The sequence below is a fragment of the Equus asinus genome, chromosome 16, assembly GCF_041296235.1.
Source record: "Equus asinus isolate D_3611 breed Donkey chromosome 16, EquAss-T2T_v2, whole genome shotgun sequence".
NCBI classification, from domain to species: Eukaryota; Metazoa; Chordata; class Mammalia; order Perissodactyla; family Equidae; genus Equus; species Equus asinus.
The window spans coordinates 31,712,857-31,737,599 of NC_091805.1; the positions used below are offsets into that span (position 1 = coordinate 31,712,857).

General features: G+C 34.6%; 1 protein-coding gene across 7 annotated transcripts in view; it reads left to right on the forward strand.

Moving 5' to 3' along the window:
* The window catches only part of PTBP2 (polypyrimidine tract binding protein 2), an 84,645-nt gene that overhangs the window by 8,105 nt on the left and 51,797 nt on the right, over positions 1-24,743 (forward strand). For 6 of the 7 annotated variants that reach the window (XM_044748879.2, XM_044748881.2, XM_044748882.2 and 3 more), the window contains exon 3: positions 20,551-20,626. In XM_044748879.2, the coding sequence (XP_044604814.1) occupies positions 20,551-20,626 (76 nt within the window). Of the gene's footprint in view, positions 1-20,550; positions 20,627-21,782; positions 21,923-24,743 lie in introns of those variants that run through there. The other variant, XM_044748884.2, reaches the window with a different exon arrangement.

The window sequence follows — 24,743 nt, forward strand, 5'->3', positions numbered from 1 at the left end:
GAACGCACCACAATGTAGTTCCTACATTGGTGGACATTTTGATTTGATTCCAGTTTGCAAGTAAAAAGTGTGGAAGTATTTAAAATATAAGTAAAAATGCTGTGTCAAATGAATTTTGCAGTTAAAAAGTTTATGAAAACCACAGTGCCAAAAGGATTCCTCACAAGTGTGTATGAGAGTGCCTGTTTTTCCACACCTTTAGAAATTCTGGGTTTTATAAAAATTTAGACTATTAGGTAATTTTAGGTTAAAAAAAGTTTTATAATTTTGAAATGGATGAGATTTTCAAAATTTGACTTTATATTTCTTTTCCTGTGGACTGCCTCTTTGTATCCGTGACCTATTTTAAGGATCTTTATTCTTGTTTATTACGACTCTATAAAAATTGATTTCATATGCATCGTAAGTACTTTTTCTTACAGTTTATTATTCCTGATTTTCTTCGTATAGTTTTGGGCATAAAGATATATTTGAATTGTTAAGTAGTATACTCTTATTTATTTTTGTCTATTTGATACTTAAACGTTTTTAGTTTCAGTTTCTTCATCTTTAAAATTGGGATTATAATAGTTTTGAATAAAAAATGTGATTATGCATAAAAAGTATTTTCCACAAGCTAGGTCCTCAGTTAATGTTAACTGATTTATGCTACATATAGAATATCCAGATTTTATAGCTTTGGGATATGTTGACATTTCATTTTTCATGACCCTTATGAATTGCTGTGGTTATTCAGTTCTCATTGTTTTAGACTCCTTTATTTTTGGTTAGCTTAGTGAGATGATAAAACAAGAAAGGAAATTGGTGTATTTTTAATAAGAGGTGTGTTGTGTTTCTTTAGAATGGTTTCTATGTTCTTTGTAATTTGTAATTTCAAGGGCTTTATTTCTCTACTCTTAACCATTTCCCACTGCGAAATCTTTGCGGCATAATGCAGCAATTCCTTGGAAAGACAGAAAGTATGCAGTGGTCGCAGAATAATACAAGATGGTACTCGATATGGTAAAACGTTAACTTTTTGGATGCCTATTTTAAGTATGGTGAAATTTGTGGCAGTACTGTTTTTAGTAAGTTAACTAAATGAAGCCCTTATAACTGGACAGTTAATAAAGGACCTGTTTGTTAACATAAGTTGTTGGCTTTTCCAAGTTGGATTTTACTGGTATTTTGAAAGCACTGTTTGTAAGTTGCTGAATGCACAGTTTGAGTTGTGTTGTGGTTATTGAATTCACCATCATTGGCTTTCTTAGATAATTGCAGTGAAATAATGCTGAACATTACTTTTTTTGTAATAGCTGAACATAACCGGTTGTTTATAATAGGTATGCTATTAAAAGCTTTGGGTTTTTAGGTTTTGATTTTTCTTAAAATGCTACATATCCTTGTTAGGATATTTATATAAGAATTTCAAATTACAGATAGATTTATAGTGTATCTACTAAATGACAGTGCTCTGTTAGAAACTGGTGATTCAAAGGCACTGAGACAATATATGCTCCTTGAGGGCAGAGACCTTACTTGTTTTATTGCTCCTCCGTCAGTAGTACATGTTAAACAGTACATACTCAGTAAATATTTAATGGTTCTTTAAGAGTCTCTGGCTTCAATACACTCATAATCTCATGAGCCATTTACCAGTAAAAAGATAAACACCAGTTTTATTGTACCACATTCTCCCTTTTTGCTGGAGATCCAAAAGAGTTATGTCTTCTAGGACCTTGTCTATCTAGTTGAAGAGATAAGTTAGAAGGTTTAAGCAAGTTCCACATGGCTACAGTAGGAGAAATTTGGGTTGGTAGCATCAGAGTAGATTTCATGAAATTAGTGGGTTGTGACCTGTGCTTTTGTAAATAGGTTGGGAGAGGAGATGAATACTATATGTTGAGGGAATGACGTGGCCAAAGTTGTGTTGATAGCTGGCACCAGTTCACAGCCATTGAAACAGTAAGCTGAATAATTTGGCTTTTATGGTGTATGGTTTGTATATGTGTATATAGGAAAGGATGCAGGTAGATTGTAGGAGGGCTCAAGTACAGGTTATGAAATTTGTGCTTCATCTGGTGGGCGCTATTCTATAAACCTGTAAATCTCCATGTATAAGTAGCTCATGTTTCTGCTGTCTTTAGAATATGGAGACTGAGTTCCAAAAAGATTGGGTTTGGGACTACGCGGAACACTATGAATTAGAAGCATGAGTCTCTATAATTAACTTTTTTAATCTCTTATTTCGTCTCGGTTGCTAAACTGTAATAGCTTTCTTAATTTAGTTTTAGACCATATTGCATTAGGAGCTAAGGTGGTTAAGTAATATTTTTACTTTAGAAGTAATAAAGTATCACAGAAAGTTATGAAAGACATGTGTTTTGAGCAGTGATTGTTTTTATAACTATGGTGGTGAATTTTGAACATAGAACAAAGACATTATTTTTATCATGAACCATTATTTGTCACTCAGTCCCAACAGTCATCAACACACAACCCATTGCTAAAACTTACAACATCCATACTCTGCTTTTCTTCTCCTGCGTTATTTTGAGACAAATTCCAGATGTATCATTTCATCTGTAAGTGTTTTGGTGTGTCTCTTGAAAAAATAAGGACTCTTGGGGTGGCCTTGTGGTGTAGTGGTTAAGTTTGCATGCTCTGCTTTGGCAGCCCAGAGTTTACATGTTCAGATCCCTGGTGCAGACCTACACACCACTCATTAAGCCATGCTGTGGCAGTGTCCCACATGCAAAATAGAAGATTGGGACAGACGTTAGATCTTCCTCACCAAAAAAAAAAAAAACCAAAACAGAGAGAAAGATAAGGCTTCTCTTTCTCTCTTTTTTTTTTTAGCAAAAGAAACAAAACTATAACTGCAATATTATTATGACACCAAAAAGCTAACAGTTGCTTAATGTTATCAAGTGCCAAATTTGCACTAAAATTTCTAATTGTCCTATAAAAGTCATAGTGTTATTACAGGGCTTTTTTTAGTGGGGGATGGATCAGGATCAGATAGGATCAACACATTTGATTAATATGCCTTTTAAATTTCTTTTAATCTACCTACAAGTTCTCCTTCCATCCCTGTGCTTGCACAAAATAATCTCTGAGCTTTTTTTTAATGAATTTTTAAATGGGCTTAATAATTAAGACCTATGTCAAGTTATTTTCAAGATAAGATTATATGTAAAAGAGTTAGCACAGAATGGCACATAAGTGCTCAAATGATGATGATTGTTATTGTAGTTTTAAATCTGTAAATCTGATTTGGAAGGAACACTTTAATCGAGGTAAAATATTACAAATTAATTTTTATGAGTGTGGAGTCAGGTTAAAAATAGCTAGTCAGATAGCACTAAAGGAGAATTTGTGAATAGTAAAATAAAATTTACTCAGAATTTAACACAGAGCAACAAAGGGCTTAAGGGACATGGAGGAAAGGAGGTGAAATTCTAACAAACATCTGATTAGAGTTTCAGGAAGAGAAATTAAAGATTGTAGAGAAGCAAAATTTGAAAAGCTAAAAAGTGATAATTTTTCAAAATTGGTGAGCTACATGAATTCTTAGATTTAGGACACACAAGAAAACTTAGACATGTCAACATGAAAGAGCAGAACACCAAAGACTCAAAGAAGATCTTTAAAGCAGCCAGAGGAAAATCAGATTCCCTAAGAAGAACTAAGAAGTAGAAAGACACAGTGTGCTTCTTCAGCAACATGGGAATCCAGAAGATAGTGGGAGAGTATCTGCAAAGTGTTGAGTGAAAATAACTATCCATTTATTATTGCATAATCAGCTAAATTATCACTTAAGGAGGAGAACAAAATAATGGCATTTTCAGAAACACTCCCTTTTTCCCCCAAAAAGGCAATTGAGGAAATTTATCAACAGACCCACTGAAGGAATTTCTAGAGGTTGTACTTCAAGAAGAAGGCCAGTGACTCCAGAAAGGAGGTCTGAGGTAGAAGTAACGTTAAGCAAGAAATTGGTAAGCCTGTGGGTAAATTTAATTACTGACTGTATAAGAAAATAATAGCAGTGATGGTTTGATTTGAGGTTTAATAAATAGAACTAAAAATATTAAATCATAACAACATGTGAGGGAGTAGTAGAGTAAATGAAGTTTAAGTTCTGATGACCTAGTATTGTTTTGAGCTCTCTTGTCCATTATGGAGCCACTAGTTGTATGTGGTTATTGAGCACTTGACACGTGGCTAGTCTAAATTGATCTGTTCCAATTGTAAAATACACGTGGATTTCTAAGACTTCATGGAAAAAAAGAAGGTAATTTTTATTACATGTTGAAATGATAATATTTTCAGTTAAATAAAATATATCATTTGTATCACCTTTTCTTTTTACTTTTTAAAATATGGCTACTAGAGCTATTAGAAAATTTGTAGGATTATGTGTGTTGCTCACTTTCCATTTCTTTCGGACAGTGTCAGTCTTGAGGGTGGAAATTTAAAGTCCAAAGTGAATGAGATCAGTTTACATTTTAAATTGTAAGGGTGAGCACAGTAAAAATAGGGATAAAGTGTATAATTTCTAAAATAATTGGGGGTGGGAAGATGTATAATCCAAAAGAAGTCAGGAAAAAGAAAAGTAAAAGAGAATAGGAAACAAAATGAGCTCATTTTAATAGTATTAAGAGTAGCTCTATGGAGGATTCCTTTGAGCCTTTAAAAGTTAGAATTTTCGAGGGTAGGGACTTGGGGCTCATTCTAACCCTAGTTACCTCCCAAAGTCTCTATCTCCAAATACCATCACGTTGTGGTTCACCGTATGAATTTGAGGGCTCATAAACATTTAGTCCATAACACCCTGCATATACTTCTCCCACTTCCACCCCAGGTAACCACTATCCTGAAGTTGGTGTTTGCCATTCCTATGAATTTCTTTATACCTTTGCTGCATGTATTGTTCGTATATTTTCTTCCCTAGACAATATATGTTTTGTTTTACATGTTTAAACTATATATATGTGCTGTCATGCTGTGTGTATTCTCTAGCTTGCTCTTTTTGTTCAATAATATTTTGGTTTTTTTAACCTAAGTTTATATGTGGGTCTAATTCATTTATTTTCATTGCCATATAGTATATGATTATATGAATATACCGTTACCCTGTTGACAAATATTGAGGTTGTTTCTAATTTTTTCCTGTTACAAATAGCTGCTCTGAGCATTCTTGTGCATATACCAATAGATGTGAATATTCGAGTTTCTCTAGAAGTGGAATTGCTAGATTATATGGTGTGTCTGTTTTCAAGTTGATTGGATATTGACTTGTTGCTTTCCTAAGTGGTTAGGCTAGTTTATACTCCATTAGCAGTGAATGAGAATATCTGTTTCTGCACATCCTTTCTAATAATTGGCATTGTTGAACTTTTTAATTGTTGTCATTCTTATGTACATGTGAATGGTACATTAGATTGTTTTAATTTGAATTCCGTAAGTATTAGTATTTTCTTAGTTTATTGGCCATTCTTGTTTCTTGTCTGTTAAATGCTAGTTCATATAGTCTGTCCATTTTCTTTCTTTCTTTCTTTTTTTTGCTGAGGAAGATTAGCCCTGAGCTAACATCTGTTGCCAATCTTCCGTCTTTTTTTTCTTGTGGAAGATTAGCCCTGAGCCAGCATTTGTGCCATTCTTCCTCCACTTTTTATATGTGGGTTATCACCACAGCATGGCTGAACGCTGGTGTAGGTCCATACCCAAGATCTGAACCTGCGAACCCGGGCTGCCAAAGTGGAATGTGCCGAACTTAACCTCTATGCCACAGGGCTGGCCCCTGTCCATTTTCTTTTTAATGTAGTTTTTATCTTTTTCTTAGTGATTCCTAGGAGTTTTTGTATATTATGGACACTAAAGCTTTGTTATATGTATTACAGATAACTCCTTCCTGTCTGTGGCTTCTTTTTTTTTACATTGATGAATAGAAATTGGAAAGTTTTTTTATTTAAAGGTTGGCAACTGAGCAACGACTGTTGCCAGTCTTCTTTTTTTTCCCCTTCGTCTCCCCAAAGCCATCCAGTACATAGTTGTATATTCTAGATGTGAGTGCCTCTGGTTGTGCTATGTGGGATGCCGCCTCAACGTGGCCTGATGAGTGGTGCTACTTCCGCACCCAGGATCCAAACCAGTGAAATCCTGGGCTGCCGAAGTGGAGTGTGCGAACTTAACCACTCAGCCACGCGGCCAGCCCAGAAGTTGGAAATTTTAACATCACATTTATGTTTTAGTCTGAAGAAATCTTTTTTTTAACTCAGGTTCTTACATACAACCTTTGGGATTTTATTTTGAAAGTTTAAAAATTTTGATTTTTCACGTTTAGGGCCTCAACCTACCTGGAATTTAATTTTTGTGTAGTGTATGGTAAAGATTTAATGATCATTCCCTTATGGTTAATAAATTTAGTACCAACTCAGTTGAATAGCTCATGTGTTTTTCCACTGATGTGCAGTGTCAGCTGTCAGATTTCTGTTATATGCATGGAACTGTTTTGAGCTATCTCTTCTCTTTCATTATTTATCTATTCCTGTACCAGTACCACAGTGTCTTAATTTAGTGTAGCATTACAGTAAATCTTGGAATCTCGTAGAGTGAATTTCATAACTTTGTTCTTCAAAATTGTCTTGGCATTTTCTTTAACATAGGTATTTTAAGATCAGTTGGCTAAGTTCCATGAAAACTGTTTGGGTTTAAATTGCACTAAATTTGTCTGTTAATTGAGGAAGTGTTGTATTTGCATTATCAATAAATAAGATGACAATGCTTGAGCTCAAAGACAGAGAAGTATAACATTTCTTTGAAGAATTTTCCCCCTTCTTTCTCATGATGTTCTAATTATGAAAGACATGCTTAACATAGAAAACTTATTGCTTTAGGCAGAGGAAAATAAAATAAACCACCAGTAATTTTACCAAAGTTAATCAACATTGTATGTACTTCCTATCATTTTCCACTATGTTACAAGAATTTTAAGCAGCTTATGTGTAAGGAATGAGGAGAGGGGGATACTTCTTTGACAAATACTTCATTTTCTTCCAAAGTTATTGTTTATTCACTACTTTCCTAGAAAATTATCTGTTTACTGGGTTTCATATTTCTCAGAATTGTATAGCAGTTTTGAATTCTCTCCTTTGTTTCCTCCTGTACTAATATTAAACATCTGTATTTTCTTTCTCTTGTCAGAGACGTTATTTTATTGGTCTTTTCAGAGAACCAACTTTTGAATTTTTTTTGTTTTGTTTCGTAATTCACTAATTTCTATTTTTATCTTTCTGCTTCACGCTAGATTTGTTCTAGTGTTATTTTTTGTCCACTTTAAAGTAGATCCTGAACTTGTTTATTTTCCTGTTTAAAAATGCAGTCAAGATTAAGAAAGATCAGTTGATACTTTGGCGTTAAGTTTTGACTTTTAGAGTTCTTTCTCTTTGTTGAGATATAATTGCTATATAAAATTGTAATGTTTCAGGTGTACAACATAATAATTTGATATATGTGTGTATTGTGAAACAATTACCAGAATAAGTTTAGTTAACATCCATCCCCGCACATAGCTACAATTTTTTTTGGACTTGTGATGAGAAGTTTTAAAATTTACTCTCTCAGCAACTTTCAGATATACAGTATTGTTAACTCTAGTCACCATTCTGTACATTACATCCCCAGGACTCAGATATTTTATAACTGCAAGTTTGTACCTTTTGATCACCTTCACCCATTTTGCCCATCCTCCACTCGCACCTTTGGCAACCATCAGTCTGTTCTCTGCATCTAAGAGTTCAGTTTTTTTTGTTTGCTTGTCTGTCTTTTGTGAGGAAGATTGGCCCTGAGCTAACATCTGTTGCCAATCTTCATCTTTTTGCTTGAGGAGGATTGTCACTGAGCTAACGTCTGTCCCAGTCTTCTCTTGTTTTTACGTGGGATGCCACCACACTGTGGCTTGGTGAGCAGTGCTAGGTCCGTGCCCAGGATTCAGACCTATGAACCCTGGGCTCCCAAAGCAGAGTCTGCAAACTTAACCACTATGCCACCAGACTGGTCTGGTTTTTTATTTTTTAGTTCAACGTATAAGTGACATCTTACAGTATTTGTTTTTCTCTGTTTTATTTTGCATAGTATAATGCCCTCAAGACCCATCCATGTTGTCACAAATGACAAGATTTTCCTTTTTTATGGCTGAATAATATTCCACTATATGTATATACCACAATTTCTTGATCCATTCACCTACTGATGGACACTTATATTGTTTGCATGTCTTGGTTGTTGTAAATAATGCTGCACTGAACATGGAGGTGCAGATATCTTTTCAATACAGTGATTTTATTTCCTTCAGATAAATACCCAGAAGTGAGATTGCTGGATCATGTAATAGTACTTTTAAAAGTTTTTGAAGAACCTCTATACTATTTTCCATAGTGGCTACATCAGTTTGTATTCCCATCAACAGTGCCCAAGGGTTCCTTTTTCTATTTCCTTGCCAACATTTGTTACCTCTTGTCTTTTTGGTAATAGCCATTCTAACAGGTGTGAGGTGATACCTCATTGTGCTTTTGATTTGCATTACTCTGATGATTAGTGATGTTTGAGCATCTTTTCACATACCTGTTGGCCTTGTGTGTGTCTTTGGAAAGACATCTGTTCAGATCCTCTGCCCATTTTTTAATTGAATTCTTTTTTCTGAGTTGTATGTGTTCTTTATATGTTTTAGATATTAACCTCTTGTCAGATATATGGTTTGCAATTATTTTCTCCTGGTCTGTCATTTGCCTTCCTTTTAGTGTCGAATACAAAAAATGGTTGCCAAGACCAATGTCAGGGTGCTTTTTTCCTATGTCTTCTTGAAGAGTTTTATGGTTTCAGGTCTTATGTTCAATTTTGAGTTACTTTGTGTGTGTGGTGTAAGACAGTAGTCTAGTCTCATTCTTTTGCATGTGGCTGTCCATTTTTCCTAACAGCATTTATTGAAGAGAATGTCTTTCCCCATTGTATATTCTTGGCTCCTTTGTCATAAATTAATTGACCAGATATACATGAGTTTATTTCTGGGCTCTCCATGCTATTCTCTTGACCTTTGTGGGTTTTTATGGCAGTACCATATTGTTTTGATTACTGTAGTTTTGTGATACAGCTTGAATCAGGAAGTGTGATGCCTCCAGCTTTGTTCTTCTTTCTCAAGATTGCTTTGGTTGTTCGGGGTCCTTTGGGGTTCCATACAAATCTCAGCATTTTTTTTTCTATTTCTGTGAAAAATGCCATTGGAATTTTGATAGGGATTGCATGGAATCTGCAGATTGCATTGGGAAGAATGAACATTTTGACAATATTAATTCTTCCAGCCCATAGGCATGGAATATCTTTCTGTTTATGTGTGTTGTCTTCAATTTCTTTCATCAGTGTCTTGCATCTTTTTATTTTTTTAAACTTCCTTATAAAAGTTTCAAGATACACAGAAGTAGTGTGAATGGTATAATACTCTTCTTTTTCCTTCCTGTTGGAGAATATTAAAGCACATCTCAAAGATCATTTCATATTACCAAATGCTTGTGTGTGTTTCTAACATATACTCTCTTAAAGATGCCATTGATACAATTATTATACCTAATAAAATTTAAAATAATTTATTAATATCCTCTAATCTCCTAGTGGTAGTCAAAATTTTCTAGTTGCCTCAAAAATATCTTTCACGTTTCTTTTCCTTTCAAATCAAGAACCAAGGAAAGTCAGAATGTTGAATTGGTTGATACCTTTTATATCTGTAATCAGTTTATCTTCCCACTCACCTTTTTTTCTTTGTTAGAGAAACTGGGTCATCTATTCTGTACAATTTTCCAGTTTCTTGATTTGCTGATTATACCTCCATGTTGTTGTTTTATATGTACCTCATATCTTGTTTCCTGTAAACTTAACAGTTAGATGAAGCTTGATCAGATTCAGGTTTAATTTTTAGCAAGAATATTTTTTTAGATATACTCTGTAATTCCTGTTGTATCACATCAGGAAGAACATGTTTAGTTACCTCTTTTGATGTTAGCATTTATCAATAGGTTTAGTTGTTGTCAGCTTGATGCATCTGGTGTAGAGTTCTCCATCATCCTTGTAGCTAATGATTGCATAATTTCATTAAGTATTGCAAAAATGATGATATTCTCTCCCCTCTTCCCCGCTCCCCTCCATATGTTTGTTAGAATTCTTCTAAGAACTTTTTCCATCAAATAATTTGGTCATGCTGAAATACCCTTTTTATAAGAAAAGCAGGATAAGATTTTGACTTAAAAAAAAAATTTCCCGTTGAGTTGGTACTCTAGCAAACTCTGGTGTAACCAGTGTCCCTCTTTATTCTTGTTAGTGTCTTTGTGAAGGCAGGGATTTTTACGTTTATTTTCCAGTCTTATTGCAATGGTTCTTCTTTTCAAAATTCTTGAATTGTTTTATCTTGGGCCAGCAGGAGCTCATGACACAAGTAGCTTTGATATTTACTTGCTTTGAAGAATCATTTCCTGCTTCAGACTTTTCATTAGCCATTTCTTTAAAAAGTGCTGGTTTCTTTGGGTGGGAAGTGGTCCTTAGAGACCACAATAATGTGGGTGCAAAGGTGCTAATTGTGTTCAGGTTGTCTTTGCTTCAAGGCCCTTTCAGTGGACAGAGCTAACAAATTTATAGAAATACATTGTAAGCCTGTGTATTTCCAATTCATATTTAATTATACAACTTATATTTGTGTGTCTTGTACATTGAAAAAATCTTGCTTGCTAATGTTAACATTATTACATGTATATACTAGGTTTTTAAAAAGTATTACACTAACATTGTAATTGTTGAATATAGTTTTAAGATTTCTTTGCAGTTATTTTTATCCTTAAAATGTATTCCACGAAGAGTTTATAGTATAGTTACAGAATTTTAAAGTTTATTGAGAGAATTCTATTTGTAGTTCTCCCACTAAGCTGATAGTTAGGTTTATTTGTTTAATTTTGGTTTTGATTTTCACTTTTGGCTAAATTTTCCAAAGCCAAAACTGTAAAAAAAAAAAAAAAAAAAAGCCACGTTGATAGAAGTATAGTTGTCTACTCTCCTTTGCTTTTTCTCTCCCCTTAGTGTTTTCACTAATTTTTGGTTTCTTCTTTTATTTAATGTAAGCAAATGTGAATTTCTTCCTACATCCTCCCTCCTACTACCTTAGAGAAAAAGTGGCACAGTATACACAGGGTTTTATATCTTGCCTTTTCTGCTTAATGATAAATATATCCTGGAGATCACGCCATTGCCATATATGGAAAATTTTCTCATTTCTTTGTCCTGCTGTATAGAAAGTACGAGTGTGCTTCTCTTCCCCATAGCCTGCCCAGCAGAGTATACTGTTAAATGATTGGGGCTTTGCCACTCTGATGGGTGAGATGGCATCTAAGTCTAGTATTAATTTGAATGTGTTTTTAATGTGAGCAAGATTAAACAGCTTTTCACTTGAAGGATAATTTCCATTTCATGTACTGAGAACTAATCTTTTGCCTGTTTTTTTAAAGAGTAACTTGTCTTTCTAAATTTTCATAATGGTCTGTATTTCAAGTTTAGATTCTCTTTTTGACCCAAGTCATTTAGGAACTATTTCAAAAGTTCTTCTAATGAAACTAAAATAGTTGAGTTTCGGTCTGTTTTTTTATTTTCTCTCTTCTTTTCATTAAAATGTCTTACTGCGTCTGACCAAATATTATGGTCTATACAGTTTTTTCTTTATGGAATTTATTGAGGTATTCATTACATAGTATGTGATCTACTTTTGTGACTTGTAGATATTTAAATACAGTGGGTAAATTGTATATAACTGAAATATGCAAGTGCGGAATTTAAAAAACCATGGTACACCAATGTACTAGAATGCTATGAAGCTGTTGATAAATGAAGTAGATTAGTATGTACTGAATTAAAAAATCTTTAAGCTTTGTTATTAAATGAAAAGGGGACAATGCTAAGCAGCACATAGAGCATGATCCTGTTTTGTATCAATATTAAAATCATGTAGATGTATGTAAATTTGGGAAAGACCATTAAATTTAAGGATAATAAATTTTGGACTGAGGGAGGTCTTTCTCTTTACATTTTCTGTCTTTTTGGATTTGAGTTTTATAAATTAATATTTGGAATTGATAATTATTGTTGAATGTTACCAATACTGTTGCATATGTCTATACGTTCCTTTTTAACCCCCTCTTACTCTGCCATGAGTAGTGACTGCCATGAATTATTTATGTCTTATTCTTTCATATATATGATTTTGTCCTGTCAAGCTGCTCCATGAGGTTATTCACTGGGCCAAGTTTCTTTTATCTTGTTGCTTCATTATTCCCTAAGCTTTTGTTCTTCTCTGCCTGGTCTGATGATGTATAATTGTACTCTCTCCCCCTCCCCCCCAAATTATTCTCTCCTGAGATTTGTCTGTTTTGTTAAAAAAAAATCAACTTTTGGTTTTCTTGGTCTTCTTCAGTTTATCATTGTTATCTGTAGTCTGTATTTTTATTGGTTGTATGAACTAGTGCTTTCACAGCTTCTTGTAGGTAGGTAGCATTCACTTCACCTGTTCAGCTTCTTGGCAACACCTCTTTGTTCAAGGAGACCAGAGTGAGTACCTTCCTTCCTCTCCAAGAATCTAGTTTTCCTCAGGAACTTCATATTTGCATCCTTCCCCCGTGACTTTTGTTATGGTTCCCTCTTCTCCATAGGAGAAAGTCTTTGTGCTGCTCTCAGTCCTGAAACCTAGCAGAGCCTGGGAGTGTTGTCACCCGCAGCCTTCAGTTTTTGCTTGCCGTCCTGGTAGTTCCAGCAACTCTTCCATCTGGGGATGATAGATGGTAGTTGGATGGGATTATGATGATAAACAGAATGTCCAATAACCAAGAGGAAAAAAAAAAGAAATTTATGTCACTGGAATGAATGCAAAATGTCGTTTAAACTGTACTTTTGTACATATATTTGTCTGTGCTGATTTCTTTCTCTAATTGGTATGTAGATTGTATCTTCCTATATTAGTATTTTCCTAATTGTTTTTTTGGGATGCTAGTTTCTCATGAAGTGGTCATTGTTACTATACCAGAGGAAAAATGGTCTGTGGTCATATTTAACAAGGGGCATCGATGCTCGATGCTTATCTTAACACTCAATTTCTTTCTTTGATTGAATATAAGATCAATTGACGTCTATCTTAGATGAATTAAATTTAAAAAACACTTATTCTTATAAGAGATTGTTATTCTGAGTTTAAGTACTACTAATGTGTTTCATCAGCCACTACTGTAGAATACCCTTCAATCACTATGCTGTTGAGTCATTCGATTTTATATCCCAAGTTAAACAACTGTGCCAGGGTATTTCAAATAAAACGTTCTGTGAGATAACATGGAAATGTTAACGTTATCAGTACTGTAGAAGCACTTCTTTTGCCTATAATAGTGGTTAAGCTTTGTACTCACTGGAAAAGCAAACATAGTTGCCTTTTTATTAAAAAAAGTGATACATTTATAAATATCTCAAAATTGCAAATAATTTGATATTGACTCAGTTATGAAAGCTGTTAAATTTTCTTAGCAGGTGTAAAATTATTTGAGGGAGAAGAAAGACCACAAGTACAAAATTTGAAAGAAACCAAAAACTAAAAATACTTTGTGATTCATGAAGATGCATTGCAGGAAGGAGAAAGAGCATGTCCTGTCACCACACATCAAAATTACAGGCTTTCTTTTTTACTTAATGGACTTAGGTTCCACACCCTTCATCTCCAGAATTACTTATGAATCCACTGGGTTGGAAGGATTTTGACTCACAAGTAAGCAAACATCTAAAGAGTAAACTGGTAATATGTATTTGCACAGAGGTCAAATATACTCTTGAAAACTAGAAGAAGGCAATGTTTTTTGAGAAGAAGGGTAGTTGTTAATAATCAGCATTCATTTATTTATTTATTCAACAATTATGTGTGGACCCTGTGCTTGGTTGACACTTGGAAATATTATAGTGGTATAGTGACTACTGATGTGGGCCAGATACTTTACCTGGTAAGCACTATCCATGTATTACCACATTTAATCTCAAGGACTGTGATGTGGACATTATCCCTGTTGTATATATGAGGAAGTTAAGGCTTTGAATAGTTAATTTACCAGTTACATACCTAGTAGGTGGAAGCTGGACTATAGAACCCTTTTGTTTCTTTTTAAAATTATTTTATTGAGGTCATATTGGCTTATAACATTGTGTAATTTTGGGTGTACATTATTATATATCAGTTTCTGTATGTACTCCATCGTGCTCACCACTAATAGTCTAGTTTTTATCCGTCACCATACATATGTGCCCCTTTACAACCCTTTCGCCCGCACTCCCACTCCCTTCTCTGGTAACCACTATCTGTTCTCTTTATCTATGTGTTTATCTTCCCCATATGAGTGAAATCATGTGGTGGTTGTCTTTCTCTGTCTGCCTTATTTTGCTTGACATAATAACCCTCACAGTCCATCCATGTTGCTGCAAATGGGATGAGTGTCTTTTTTTTATGGCTTAGTCATTGTCCGTTGTGTATATACACTGTATCTTCTTTATGCATTTATCAGTTGATGGGCTCTTGGGTTGCTTCCATGTCTTCGCTGTTGTGAATGATGAACATATGGGTGCATAAATTTCCTTGTATTATTGATTTCATGTTCTTTGGAAAAATACCCAGTGATAGGGTAGCTGGATCATATAGTGTTTTTATTTTTAATTTGTTGAGAAATCTCCATACTGTTTTCCATAGTGGCTGTACCAGTTTGCATTCCCACCAGCAGTGTACCAAGGATTCCCTCTTTGCATCTTCTCCAACATTTGTTGTTTTTTGTCTTGTTAATTGTAGCCATTCTGACAGGTGTAAGGTGATAGCTCATTGTAGTTTTTATTTGCATTTCCCTAATAGTGATGTTGCACATCTTTTCATGTGCCTCTTGGCCATCTGTATATCTTTGGAAAAATGTTCATATCCTCAGTCCACTTTTTGACTGGGTTGTTTTGTTGTTGTTGTTAAGTTGTATGAGTTCTTTATATATTTTGGAAATTAACCCCGTGTCAGATACATGATTTGCAAATATTTTCTCCTAGTAGGTGGGTTGTCTTTTTGTTTTGTTCATGGTTTCCTCTGCCATGCCGAAGCTTTTTAGTCTGATGTAGTCCCATTTGTGTATTTGTTTCTTTTGTTTCCTTTTCCTGAGTAGACATGGTATTCGAAAAGATGTACTGCCTGTATTTTCTTCTAGGAGTTTTGTGGTTTCAGGTCTTGAAGTCAAGATTGTCATCCATTTTGAGTTAATTTTTGTGTTTGGTGTATGATAATGGTCTACTTTCATTCTTTTGCATGTTGCTGTCCAGTTTTCCCAACACTATTTATTGAAGAGACTTCCCTTTCTCCATTGTATGTTCTTGGCTCCATTGTCGAAGATTTGCTGTCCCTAGATATGTGATTTTATTTCTGGGCTTTCAGTACTGTTCCATTGATATACGTGTCTGTTTTTGTGCCAGTACCATGCTGTTTTGATGACTGTAGCTTTGTAGTATATTTTGAAGTCAGCGATTGTTTTGCCTCCAGCTTTGTTGTTTTTTTCTTAAGTTTGCTTTGGCTATTAGGGGTCTTTTGTTGTTCCTTATAAATTTTAGGATTCTTTGTTCTATTTCTGTGAAGAATGTCATTGCGATTCTGATTGGGATTCCATTGAATCTGTAGATTGCTTTAGGTAATATGGATGTTTTAACTATGTTTAGTCTTCTAATTCTTGAACATGGAATATCTTTCCATTTGTTTATTTCTTTGATTTCTTTCAATAACGTGTTGTAGTTTTCATTGTATAGGTCTTTCACCTCCTGGGTGAAATGTATTCCAAGATATTTTATTCTTTTTGTTGCAGTTCTCTTTTTCCTAGTTCATTATTAGTGTGTAGAAATGCAACGGATTTTTATGTTGATTTTGTACCCTGCAACTCTGTTGTAGTTGTTGATTATTTCTCATAGTTTTCTGGTAGATTCTTTAGGGTTTTCTATATATAGAATCATAGCTCCTGACAACAGCAAGAGTTTTACTTTGTCCTTTCCAATTTGTATATCTTTAAATATTTCTTTTTCTTGCCTAATTGCTCTGCAGAGCACTTTTTCTTAATGCCATATTGCATACTTATCATAAAAACAGAGAACACTTGGGCCAGCCCCAGTATAGCCTAGTGCTTAAGTTCAGCTTGCTCCACTTCAGTGGCCTGGGTTTGGTTCCCAGGCGCTGACCCACACTGCTCTGTTAGCAGCCATGCTGTACTGGCAGCCCACACACTGAAAAATAGAGGAATATTGGCACAGATGTTAGCTCAGGGTGAATCTTCCTCAGCAAAAAACAAAAAACAAAAACAAAGAAAACTAGGTTAATTCATCACATGAACAGACTAGAAAAAAGGAAAAATCACATGATCATATCGGTAGATGCAGAGAAAGTATTTGACAGAATCCAACACCCATTCATGATAAAAACTCTTTCAGTAACCTAGGAGTAGAGGGGAACTTCCTCAACTTGATAAAGGGCATCTACAAAAAAACTATAGTACTGTCATACTTAATGGTGAAAAACTCAATGCTTTCTCCCTAAGATCAGGTACAAGACAAGTATGTCCCCTCTCACCACCACTTTTCAACATTCTACTGGAATTCTTGCTAATGTGGTAAGGCAAGAAAAGAAAATAAAAAGATACACAGATTGTGAAAGAAGACATGAAACTCTCGTTGTTTGCAGATGACATGATAGTCTATGTTTGAAATTCAAAAGAATCAACAAAATCTCCTTGAACTAATAAGCAATTATTGCAGGATTGCAGGATACAAGGTTAATATACAAGTCAATTGCATTCCTGTATACAAATGAACAAGTGCAATTTGAAATTAAAAACACAATACCATTTACATTAGCCCCCCAAAAATGAAATACTTAGTATAAATCTAACAAAATATAAATAAGATCTATGTGAGGAAAATGACAAAACTCTGATGAACGAAACCAAAGGGCTAAATAAATAGAGTTGTTCCATGTTTGTGGATAGGAAGGCTCAGTATTATCACGATGTTAGTAATTCCCATCTCGATTTATAGATTCAGTGCAATCCTAATCACAATTCCAGCAAGTTATTTTATGGATATCAGCAAACATTCTGAAGTTTATATGGAGAGGCAAAAGACTCAGTATCCAACACAGTATTGAAAGAGAACAAAATTGGAGCACTGACACTACCCGACTTCGACTTACTATGAAGTTAGCGTTATCAAGACAGTGTGGTTTTAGTGAAAGAATAGACAAATAGATCAATGGAATAGAATAGAAAGCCCAGAAATAGGGAGCCCGGAGTAGAGCTCCCCATTAGTGTAGTCAACTTATCTCTGACAAAGGAGCAAAGGCAATGCAATGGAGGAAAGACAGCCTCTTTAACAAATGCTGCTGGAACAACTGGACATCTACTGGAACAACTGGAATTGAGACACAGATGTTACACCCTTCACAAAAATTAACTCAAAATGTATCATAGACCTAAATGTAAAATGCAAAACTAGTAGACGATAACATAGGAGAAAACCTAGATGTCCTTGGATGTGATGATGCCTTTTTAGATACAACACCAAACATACAATCCATGAAAGAAATAATTGATAAACTGGACGTCATTAAAATTAAAATCTTCTACTCTGTGAAAGACTATCAAGAAAATCAGAAAGCAAGCCACAGACTGGTAAAAAATATTTGCAAAAGATACATCTGGGGGTGGCCCAGTGGCACAACAGTTAAGTGCGCATGTTCTACTTTGGTGGCCTGGGGTTTGCCAGTTTGGATCCCCGGTGAGGACATGGCACTGCTTGTCAAGCCATGCTGTGGTAGGCATCCCACATATAAAATGGGGGAAGACGGGCACAGATATTAGCTCAGGGCCAGTCTTCCTCAGCAAAAAGAGGAGGATGGGCAGTGGATGTTAGCTCAGGGCTAATCTTCCTCAAAAAAAAAAAAGAGATAAATCTGATAAAGGACTGTTACCCAAAATATGCAAAGAACTCTTAAAACTCAACAATAAGAAAAATCTGATTAAAAAAATGAACCAAAAACCTTAACAGACACCTAACCAAAGAAGATATACAGATGACAAATAAGCATATGAAAAGATGCTTCACATCATATGTCATCAAGGAAATACAGATTAAAACAACAATGAGATAACTACTATACACCTATCAGAATAGCCAAAATCTGGAACACTGACAACCATAAGTGCTGATGAGGATGTGGAGTAACAGAAACCCTCATACGTTGCTGGTGGGAATACAAAATGGTATCGTCACTTTGGAAGACAATTTGGCAGTTCTTACAAAACTAAACATACGCTTAGCATACGATCCAGCAATCGCATTCCTTGGTATTTACCGAAATGGGTTGAAAACTTATGTTCACACAAAAACCTGCACACAGATGTTTATAGCAGCTTTTATTCATAATTGCCAAAACTTGGAAACAACCAAGAGGTCACAAGGTGAAGCTTTTTCAGTAGGTGAATGGATGATTAAACTAGTACACCCAGACAATGGAATATTTTTCAGCAGTAACTCAAAATGAGCTATTGAGCCATGAGAAAGGACCTTAAATCCATATTAAGTGAAAGAAGTCACTCTGAGAAGGCTACATACTGTATGATTCCAACTATATAATGTTCTGGAAAAGGCAAAACTGGAGACAGTAAAAAGATCAGTGGTTGGGAGGAGTAGGTTGGAGGGAGGGATGAATAGGCAGAGCACAGAGGATGTATAGGGTAGTGAAAATACTCGATATATTATAACGATGGATATGTGTCATCGTACGTTTGTCTAAACCCACTGAATGTACAACATCAAGAGTGAACTTCTTAGGTAAACTGTGGATTTTGGGTGCTTATGATGTGTCAGTATAGGTTCATCCTTTGTAATAAATGTACCACTCTTTTGGGCAGTGTGGTAATGAGGAAGGCTATGCGTTTGTGGGGGTAGAGTGTATGAGAAATTCCTTTTCCTCCTCAATTTTATTGTAAACCTATAACTGCTCTAAAAAAATAAAACTAGGAAACATTTTTATTGTTGATAGTAAACCAATGATGCATATCAGTGGTACTTAAACTTTAGCATGCATCAGAAGCACCTGGAGGGGTTGTTAAAACTCAGGTTGCTGGACTCTACCCTCAGGGTTTTATTCAGTAGATCTGAGTGGGTCTGAGAACATCTTTTGCTAACAAGTTTCCAATCTAATGCTGGTCTAGGCACCACACTTTGAGAATCCCTAAAGTATCAAATCTGTTCGTCATGTCCTTTTAAAAGTATGCCATACTGAATCTTCCATGCCTTGATAACAAATAAGGTATGATGCAAGTATGGTATTAATGTGGCTCAATGCTATGTTTTTATTTTTCTCATGCTTGTATTTCTCTTGAGCATTTGATGCTAGTGAGTAGAAAGCTTTTAAAACAATTTGGGAGATGAGCTACAAATATTTGTTTACCTTTTTGATCTTTGTTATAATACAGCTTATTATAAATTTAACAACAAATTAGCATAAGGTTTATGGTTAATTTGGATTGTCTTGAACTTCCTGAGATGCTTTGATAAATTGTCTCCTTTATATTATACATTTTTTCATTTTGATGGTTGCATTCAACTTCTTTATTCTGACTGGTTTTTAAATCAACTACTGTTAATTTACCTATTTTAAATATTAATACCCATGTATGTAAATATACACATACTTAAAATAGGCAAAACAGTTGATTTAGCTATTTTCAATATTAGTCTATTCACACATTTTTGTAAACATACACTTTTTAAAAATAGGTAAAACAACACTGACTGGTTTGAACAACTGTGCAGTTCCCAGAACGTATTAATTTATAACCCTTTCTCTGAGGGATTTAAAGACATGATTTAATCTCTTTTTATACTGGCAGGAAGAAATTTCTCATTCCATAGATTTTGCTTTTGCTTTCAGTGTTGTAGCCACTGAAGTATATACCTAATTGTTAATTTTAATGATGATCATGAAGACTAGTTGTCCAATTCACCAGTATAAAGTTCTGATTTTCTGAAGTTTCTGATTTTCTCAGTTATCTGGATGATTAAAGGCTGTAGGGTTGGAGGAGTCAGAGTATTTGTGAAAAAGTCCAGTGCCTGTGGCATTAGTTTGTTTATGAAAAAATTGAGGTGGTTCTCCAAAGCTTTTTTTGATTATGGAACCTAATCATTTTTCCTATTTATTGTCTTCTAGACTTGGGTGAAAGGAAGGAAGGAAAAACTGTTGGTTTTGCGGAATAGGGAGAGATTGATAGGAGAGTGGAGTTAATTTTTTATTTTAGGGATTAAATTTTTTAACTATTTCCAGTAGTGTAATACCTGACGTTTGTTTTTCGGTGAATATTTGAAAAGTTACAGATAAGTGACAGGCCTTCAGATTAATGTTTTTAAATTTAAAGTTGTCTTATGCTAATGTGTTTGTTTTTATAGAGAGGATCTGACGAACTGCTCTCTGGCAGTGTTCTCAGTAGTCCAAACTCGAATATGAGCAGCATGGTGGTTACAGGTAAGTGTTACTCTTATCAGGCTGTCACTCTTTGCCATTTTTTTGGGGCAGAGTATTAAACTGTAGTCTGTTTTACCAGAATAACTTTTATTTTTAAATGCTTTCTGTTGAAAAATTTTAGAGGAAATTTTACTAGAGTATGTCAAATGAAAAAACCTGAAGATGGTGACTTCTGTGGGCAAGTAACTAAGTCTGATTTTTTTTGTATCACTTAGTAGTATAACCCTTTTCTTTCATGTTGTAAGTCCCCTCATTCTTGCCACTTTTGTACTTTTGTTTTTAGTGTTTGTGTGTCTTAGAATAATTTTAGTATTCTCTATCCCACAAGTCTTAAAGCCCAAACTGTAAATAAAAACCAAAAGATTCAACTACATAGTTGTCTTTTTTGTGTACTTTCAATGTTTTTTCTCTGCCTTAACAGTATTTTAATTCTTTTAATTGAGTTCCTTTATTTACATACTTGGAAATTACTTCATCTACTTGGATGATTTATTTAATCTTCATAGTTAAGGTTTTTTTCTTACATTGTATGTCTGCAGTAACGTTGGTTGTTTGTAATGTCTGTTTGTAAATAAATATAGACTAATTTTTAGACCTTAGTTTTATGACTGATGGACCAAAATTTTAATCTGATGATGATGATGATTGAAGTAGTTTGCGTAAGACCTTACATTTTACGTTGTTTACTTAAAATCAAAGTTCTTTTATCTAAACCGTCTGCTGAATTACCTACTTGAGGAATTAATTGTATTGGGCAATAAAGGGATTGTAAAAGACTGGAAGCATTTTAATTTCCTTCATATAGCCATTGCTTGTGTATATGTACACTGTGGCACGCAGATGCACGTTTCTGACAGTTCAGTTAAGTAAAAACTAAAATGAAGTACTTACCTAGTATAGTCATAATGAGGTGAAAATGAATTTGTCCACACATCATTAGTACTGACTTTTGCATGTCATGATTACAAAGAAAATCACTAGGCCATGGTTTTGATAGTCAAAGTACCATGTACAAATAATTGAACAAATAGGCTCAAATGTCTGTAACTCTGCTCTGCTGGTTTAATTTTCTTAAAACTATACATAGTAGCAATTGATAATGGAAATGTTTTAAAAATTAATATGTAGGGCTATGACAGAGTAACTAGTAGCAACCTTTCCTTCTCTCCTCATGTTCACCCCCCCTGTATCAAACACTGTAAAACTGAGTGAAATATATGGGACACTTGTTGTCTGGAATTGATGAGCAGACACTACAAGATAACAATGATCCTTGAGAGAAGGGAATAAAATGAGGTGAGTCTTGTGGTCACTTTGGCTGTCTGCCTTGGGGTACCCTACTGTGGTAGCACAGGGAGGGTGGAGCCTAAGCAGAGCATGGAGGTCTGATTGAGTTGAAGAAACTGAGATTGGAACTTAGAGCTGCTTAGACATCTGAGATTTGTGGAGCTGCTTAGACATCTGGGATTTGTGGAGAAGGGTCCTGAAAAAAGTTGTCCAGGGCTTAGGGCAGGGGACAGAATTCGGTGTGGGGATTCACTTCATTTAGAATTTTGAATAATGCCTGGGCTGTATGTGTACAGGTTGGGACTCTGCATGGTCTATCAGAAATGACCTGCACTGGGGCTAAGAGCTAGAATGGTGATTCCAAAAGTTGTGCAGTGCTCTGAGACATTTGAGTTCTGGGAAGTCAGAATGCAGACATCTTGCAGAGTTCCTCAGACATTCAGTTTAAACTACAAAAAGCCTAGGCTTTAAGAGAAAGAATCACTCACTGTACTAAGTGCCAACAACCATAATACCAAGTTAAGAAACTGAGATAGTCTAGCCTGACAAGACATGAAGGCTTCATCAGTAGTTTGATTGCCTGCCTAAACAAAACAACATCCCCTAGGGAAGACCATGATTCAGTCTTCCTACAACTATCATCCATAATATCCTGCATACCATCAAAAATTATAAATCGTGTGAAGAAGCATGAAAAAATTCCATAAATTAGAGAAGCAGCATGCAATAGTAAGACCCCAAAATGACCTAGATATTGGATTAGCAGATAGAGATTATAAATATTTTTTAAAGCTATAAAGGAAAATCTTGAAATGATGAGTGAACGCTTGGAGGAGTATGTTAAGAAAGAAAGAGAACTATAAAGAAAGCATATAGAAAATGTTGTAACTGAAAAATACAGTATGTGAAATGAAAATTTCACTGGTTGGGACTAACATCAGATTGCAGACAACTGAAGAAAGGTTAGTAAACTTGAGTACAGACGAACAGAAATTATTCAGTTTACCAGAGAGAACAAAATATATGTTTGGGACAATCAAGCAGTCCAACATATGTGTAATTGGAGTTCTAGAGTGGGAGTAAAGAGAATGGGGCCAAATATATTGTAATTGAGACAGAGACTTGCTGAAAACTTAAAACATTTGAAGAAAAATATCAAGTAGGATAGATAAAAAGAAACACATTTAGGTAGTTAATAGTCAATATATTGAAAACTAATGATAAAGAACAAATCTTTAAAACAAGCAGGAAAAAGACATCTCACAGTAGACTGACACCTTGCACTAAAAGAAAGAAAAAAGCTGATTTGTTTAGGCTGAATGGAATGACACTAGAAAAAAGTTAAAAAGACTCCTCTTTTAATCCGTTAAATTTCTTTGAAAGACACTGTTTCTGTATAAAGAAAAAAACTTTGTATTTGGTTTATTATGTGTATAGATGTTTATATGACAGCAATTAGCACAAAGTAAAGATAAATGGAATTTTACAGTTGTAAGGTTCTTATATTTTACATGAAATGAAAGAATATTAACTCTAACACAAGTAGATTCTAGTAAGTTAAGGTTGCGTATTGAAATAATCTCTAAAAAATACAAAGAAATACAGTTAAAAGCAAAGAGAGGGGATGTTGGAGGACTGACTCTGTTTTCCAAAGTTATTGTAAAGCTCCAGTAGTCACAATAATGTCACATTGGCATAAAGAAAGATAAATAGATCAGTGGAACAGAATAGACTTAAAATAAACCCACGCAATAATGGACAACTGGTTTTTGACGGATGCACAAAGGCAATTCAATGGAGAGAGAAGAGACTTTTCAGCAAAGGGTGCTGTAACAGTTGGGTTATCTATATGCAAAAACAAAAGACAAAAAACTTGGGTCTATACCTCATACGATATACAAAAATTAGCTCCAGGTGGACCATGACGTAAATGTAGAACCTAAAATTATAAAACTTGTAGGAGAAAACATAGTAGAAAATCTTTGTGGCCTTGGGTTAAGCAGAAATTTGATATCTCAAAAGCACAGTCTGCGAAAGAATAAATAGGACTTCATCAGTTTAAAAAAGAACAAAAAGACAAGCCATGGAGAGGCAGAATGTCTTTACAAAGCATAAAGCTGATAAAGGACTTGTCTAGAATATATATAAATTCAGACTATATAGACTCCAAAACTGAACAGGTGAGGCAACAAAAACAACCCAACTTAGTAAATTGACAAAAATACTTGATAGTTCATCAAGAAAGATACACAAATGGTAAATAAGCATATGAAAAAGATGCTTACAGCATCATTAATCATTAGAGAAATGCAAATTAAAACTAAAGTGAGATAACATTACACACCTATTATAATGGCTAAAATTTAAAAGACTGCCTGTACTGTGTTGGAAAGGATATGGAGGAACTGTAACACTCATATATTGTTGATGGAAATGTAAAATTATAGAACTACGTTGGAAAACAATTTGGCAGTTTCTGAAGTTAAGTATGTACTGTATGATCCAGCTGTTTGTCTCCTGTGCAAGAGGAGAAAGAAAACCCAAGAAAAATGAGGGCATATATTCCTTAAAAAACTTGTATATGAATGTTCATAGTAGCTTTTTTTGTACCATTGAAGACCCAAAACTACCCAAATGTCCATCAACAGATGAATGGATAAAAGTGATTACTGTTTGGGCATTGTATTCTATTGCATACATTGAAATGCTAAGCCATACAGAGTGAGCTATTGATCTGTGCAACAGCAGGGATAAATCTCCAAATAATTATGCTGTGTGAAAGAAGCAAGGAAAAAAATACATTTTGTATGATTCCATTTATATGAAGCAC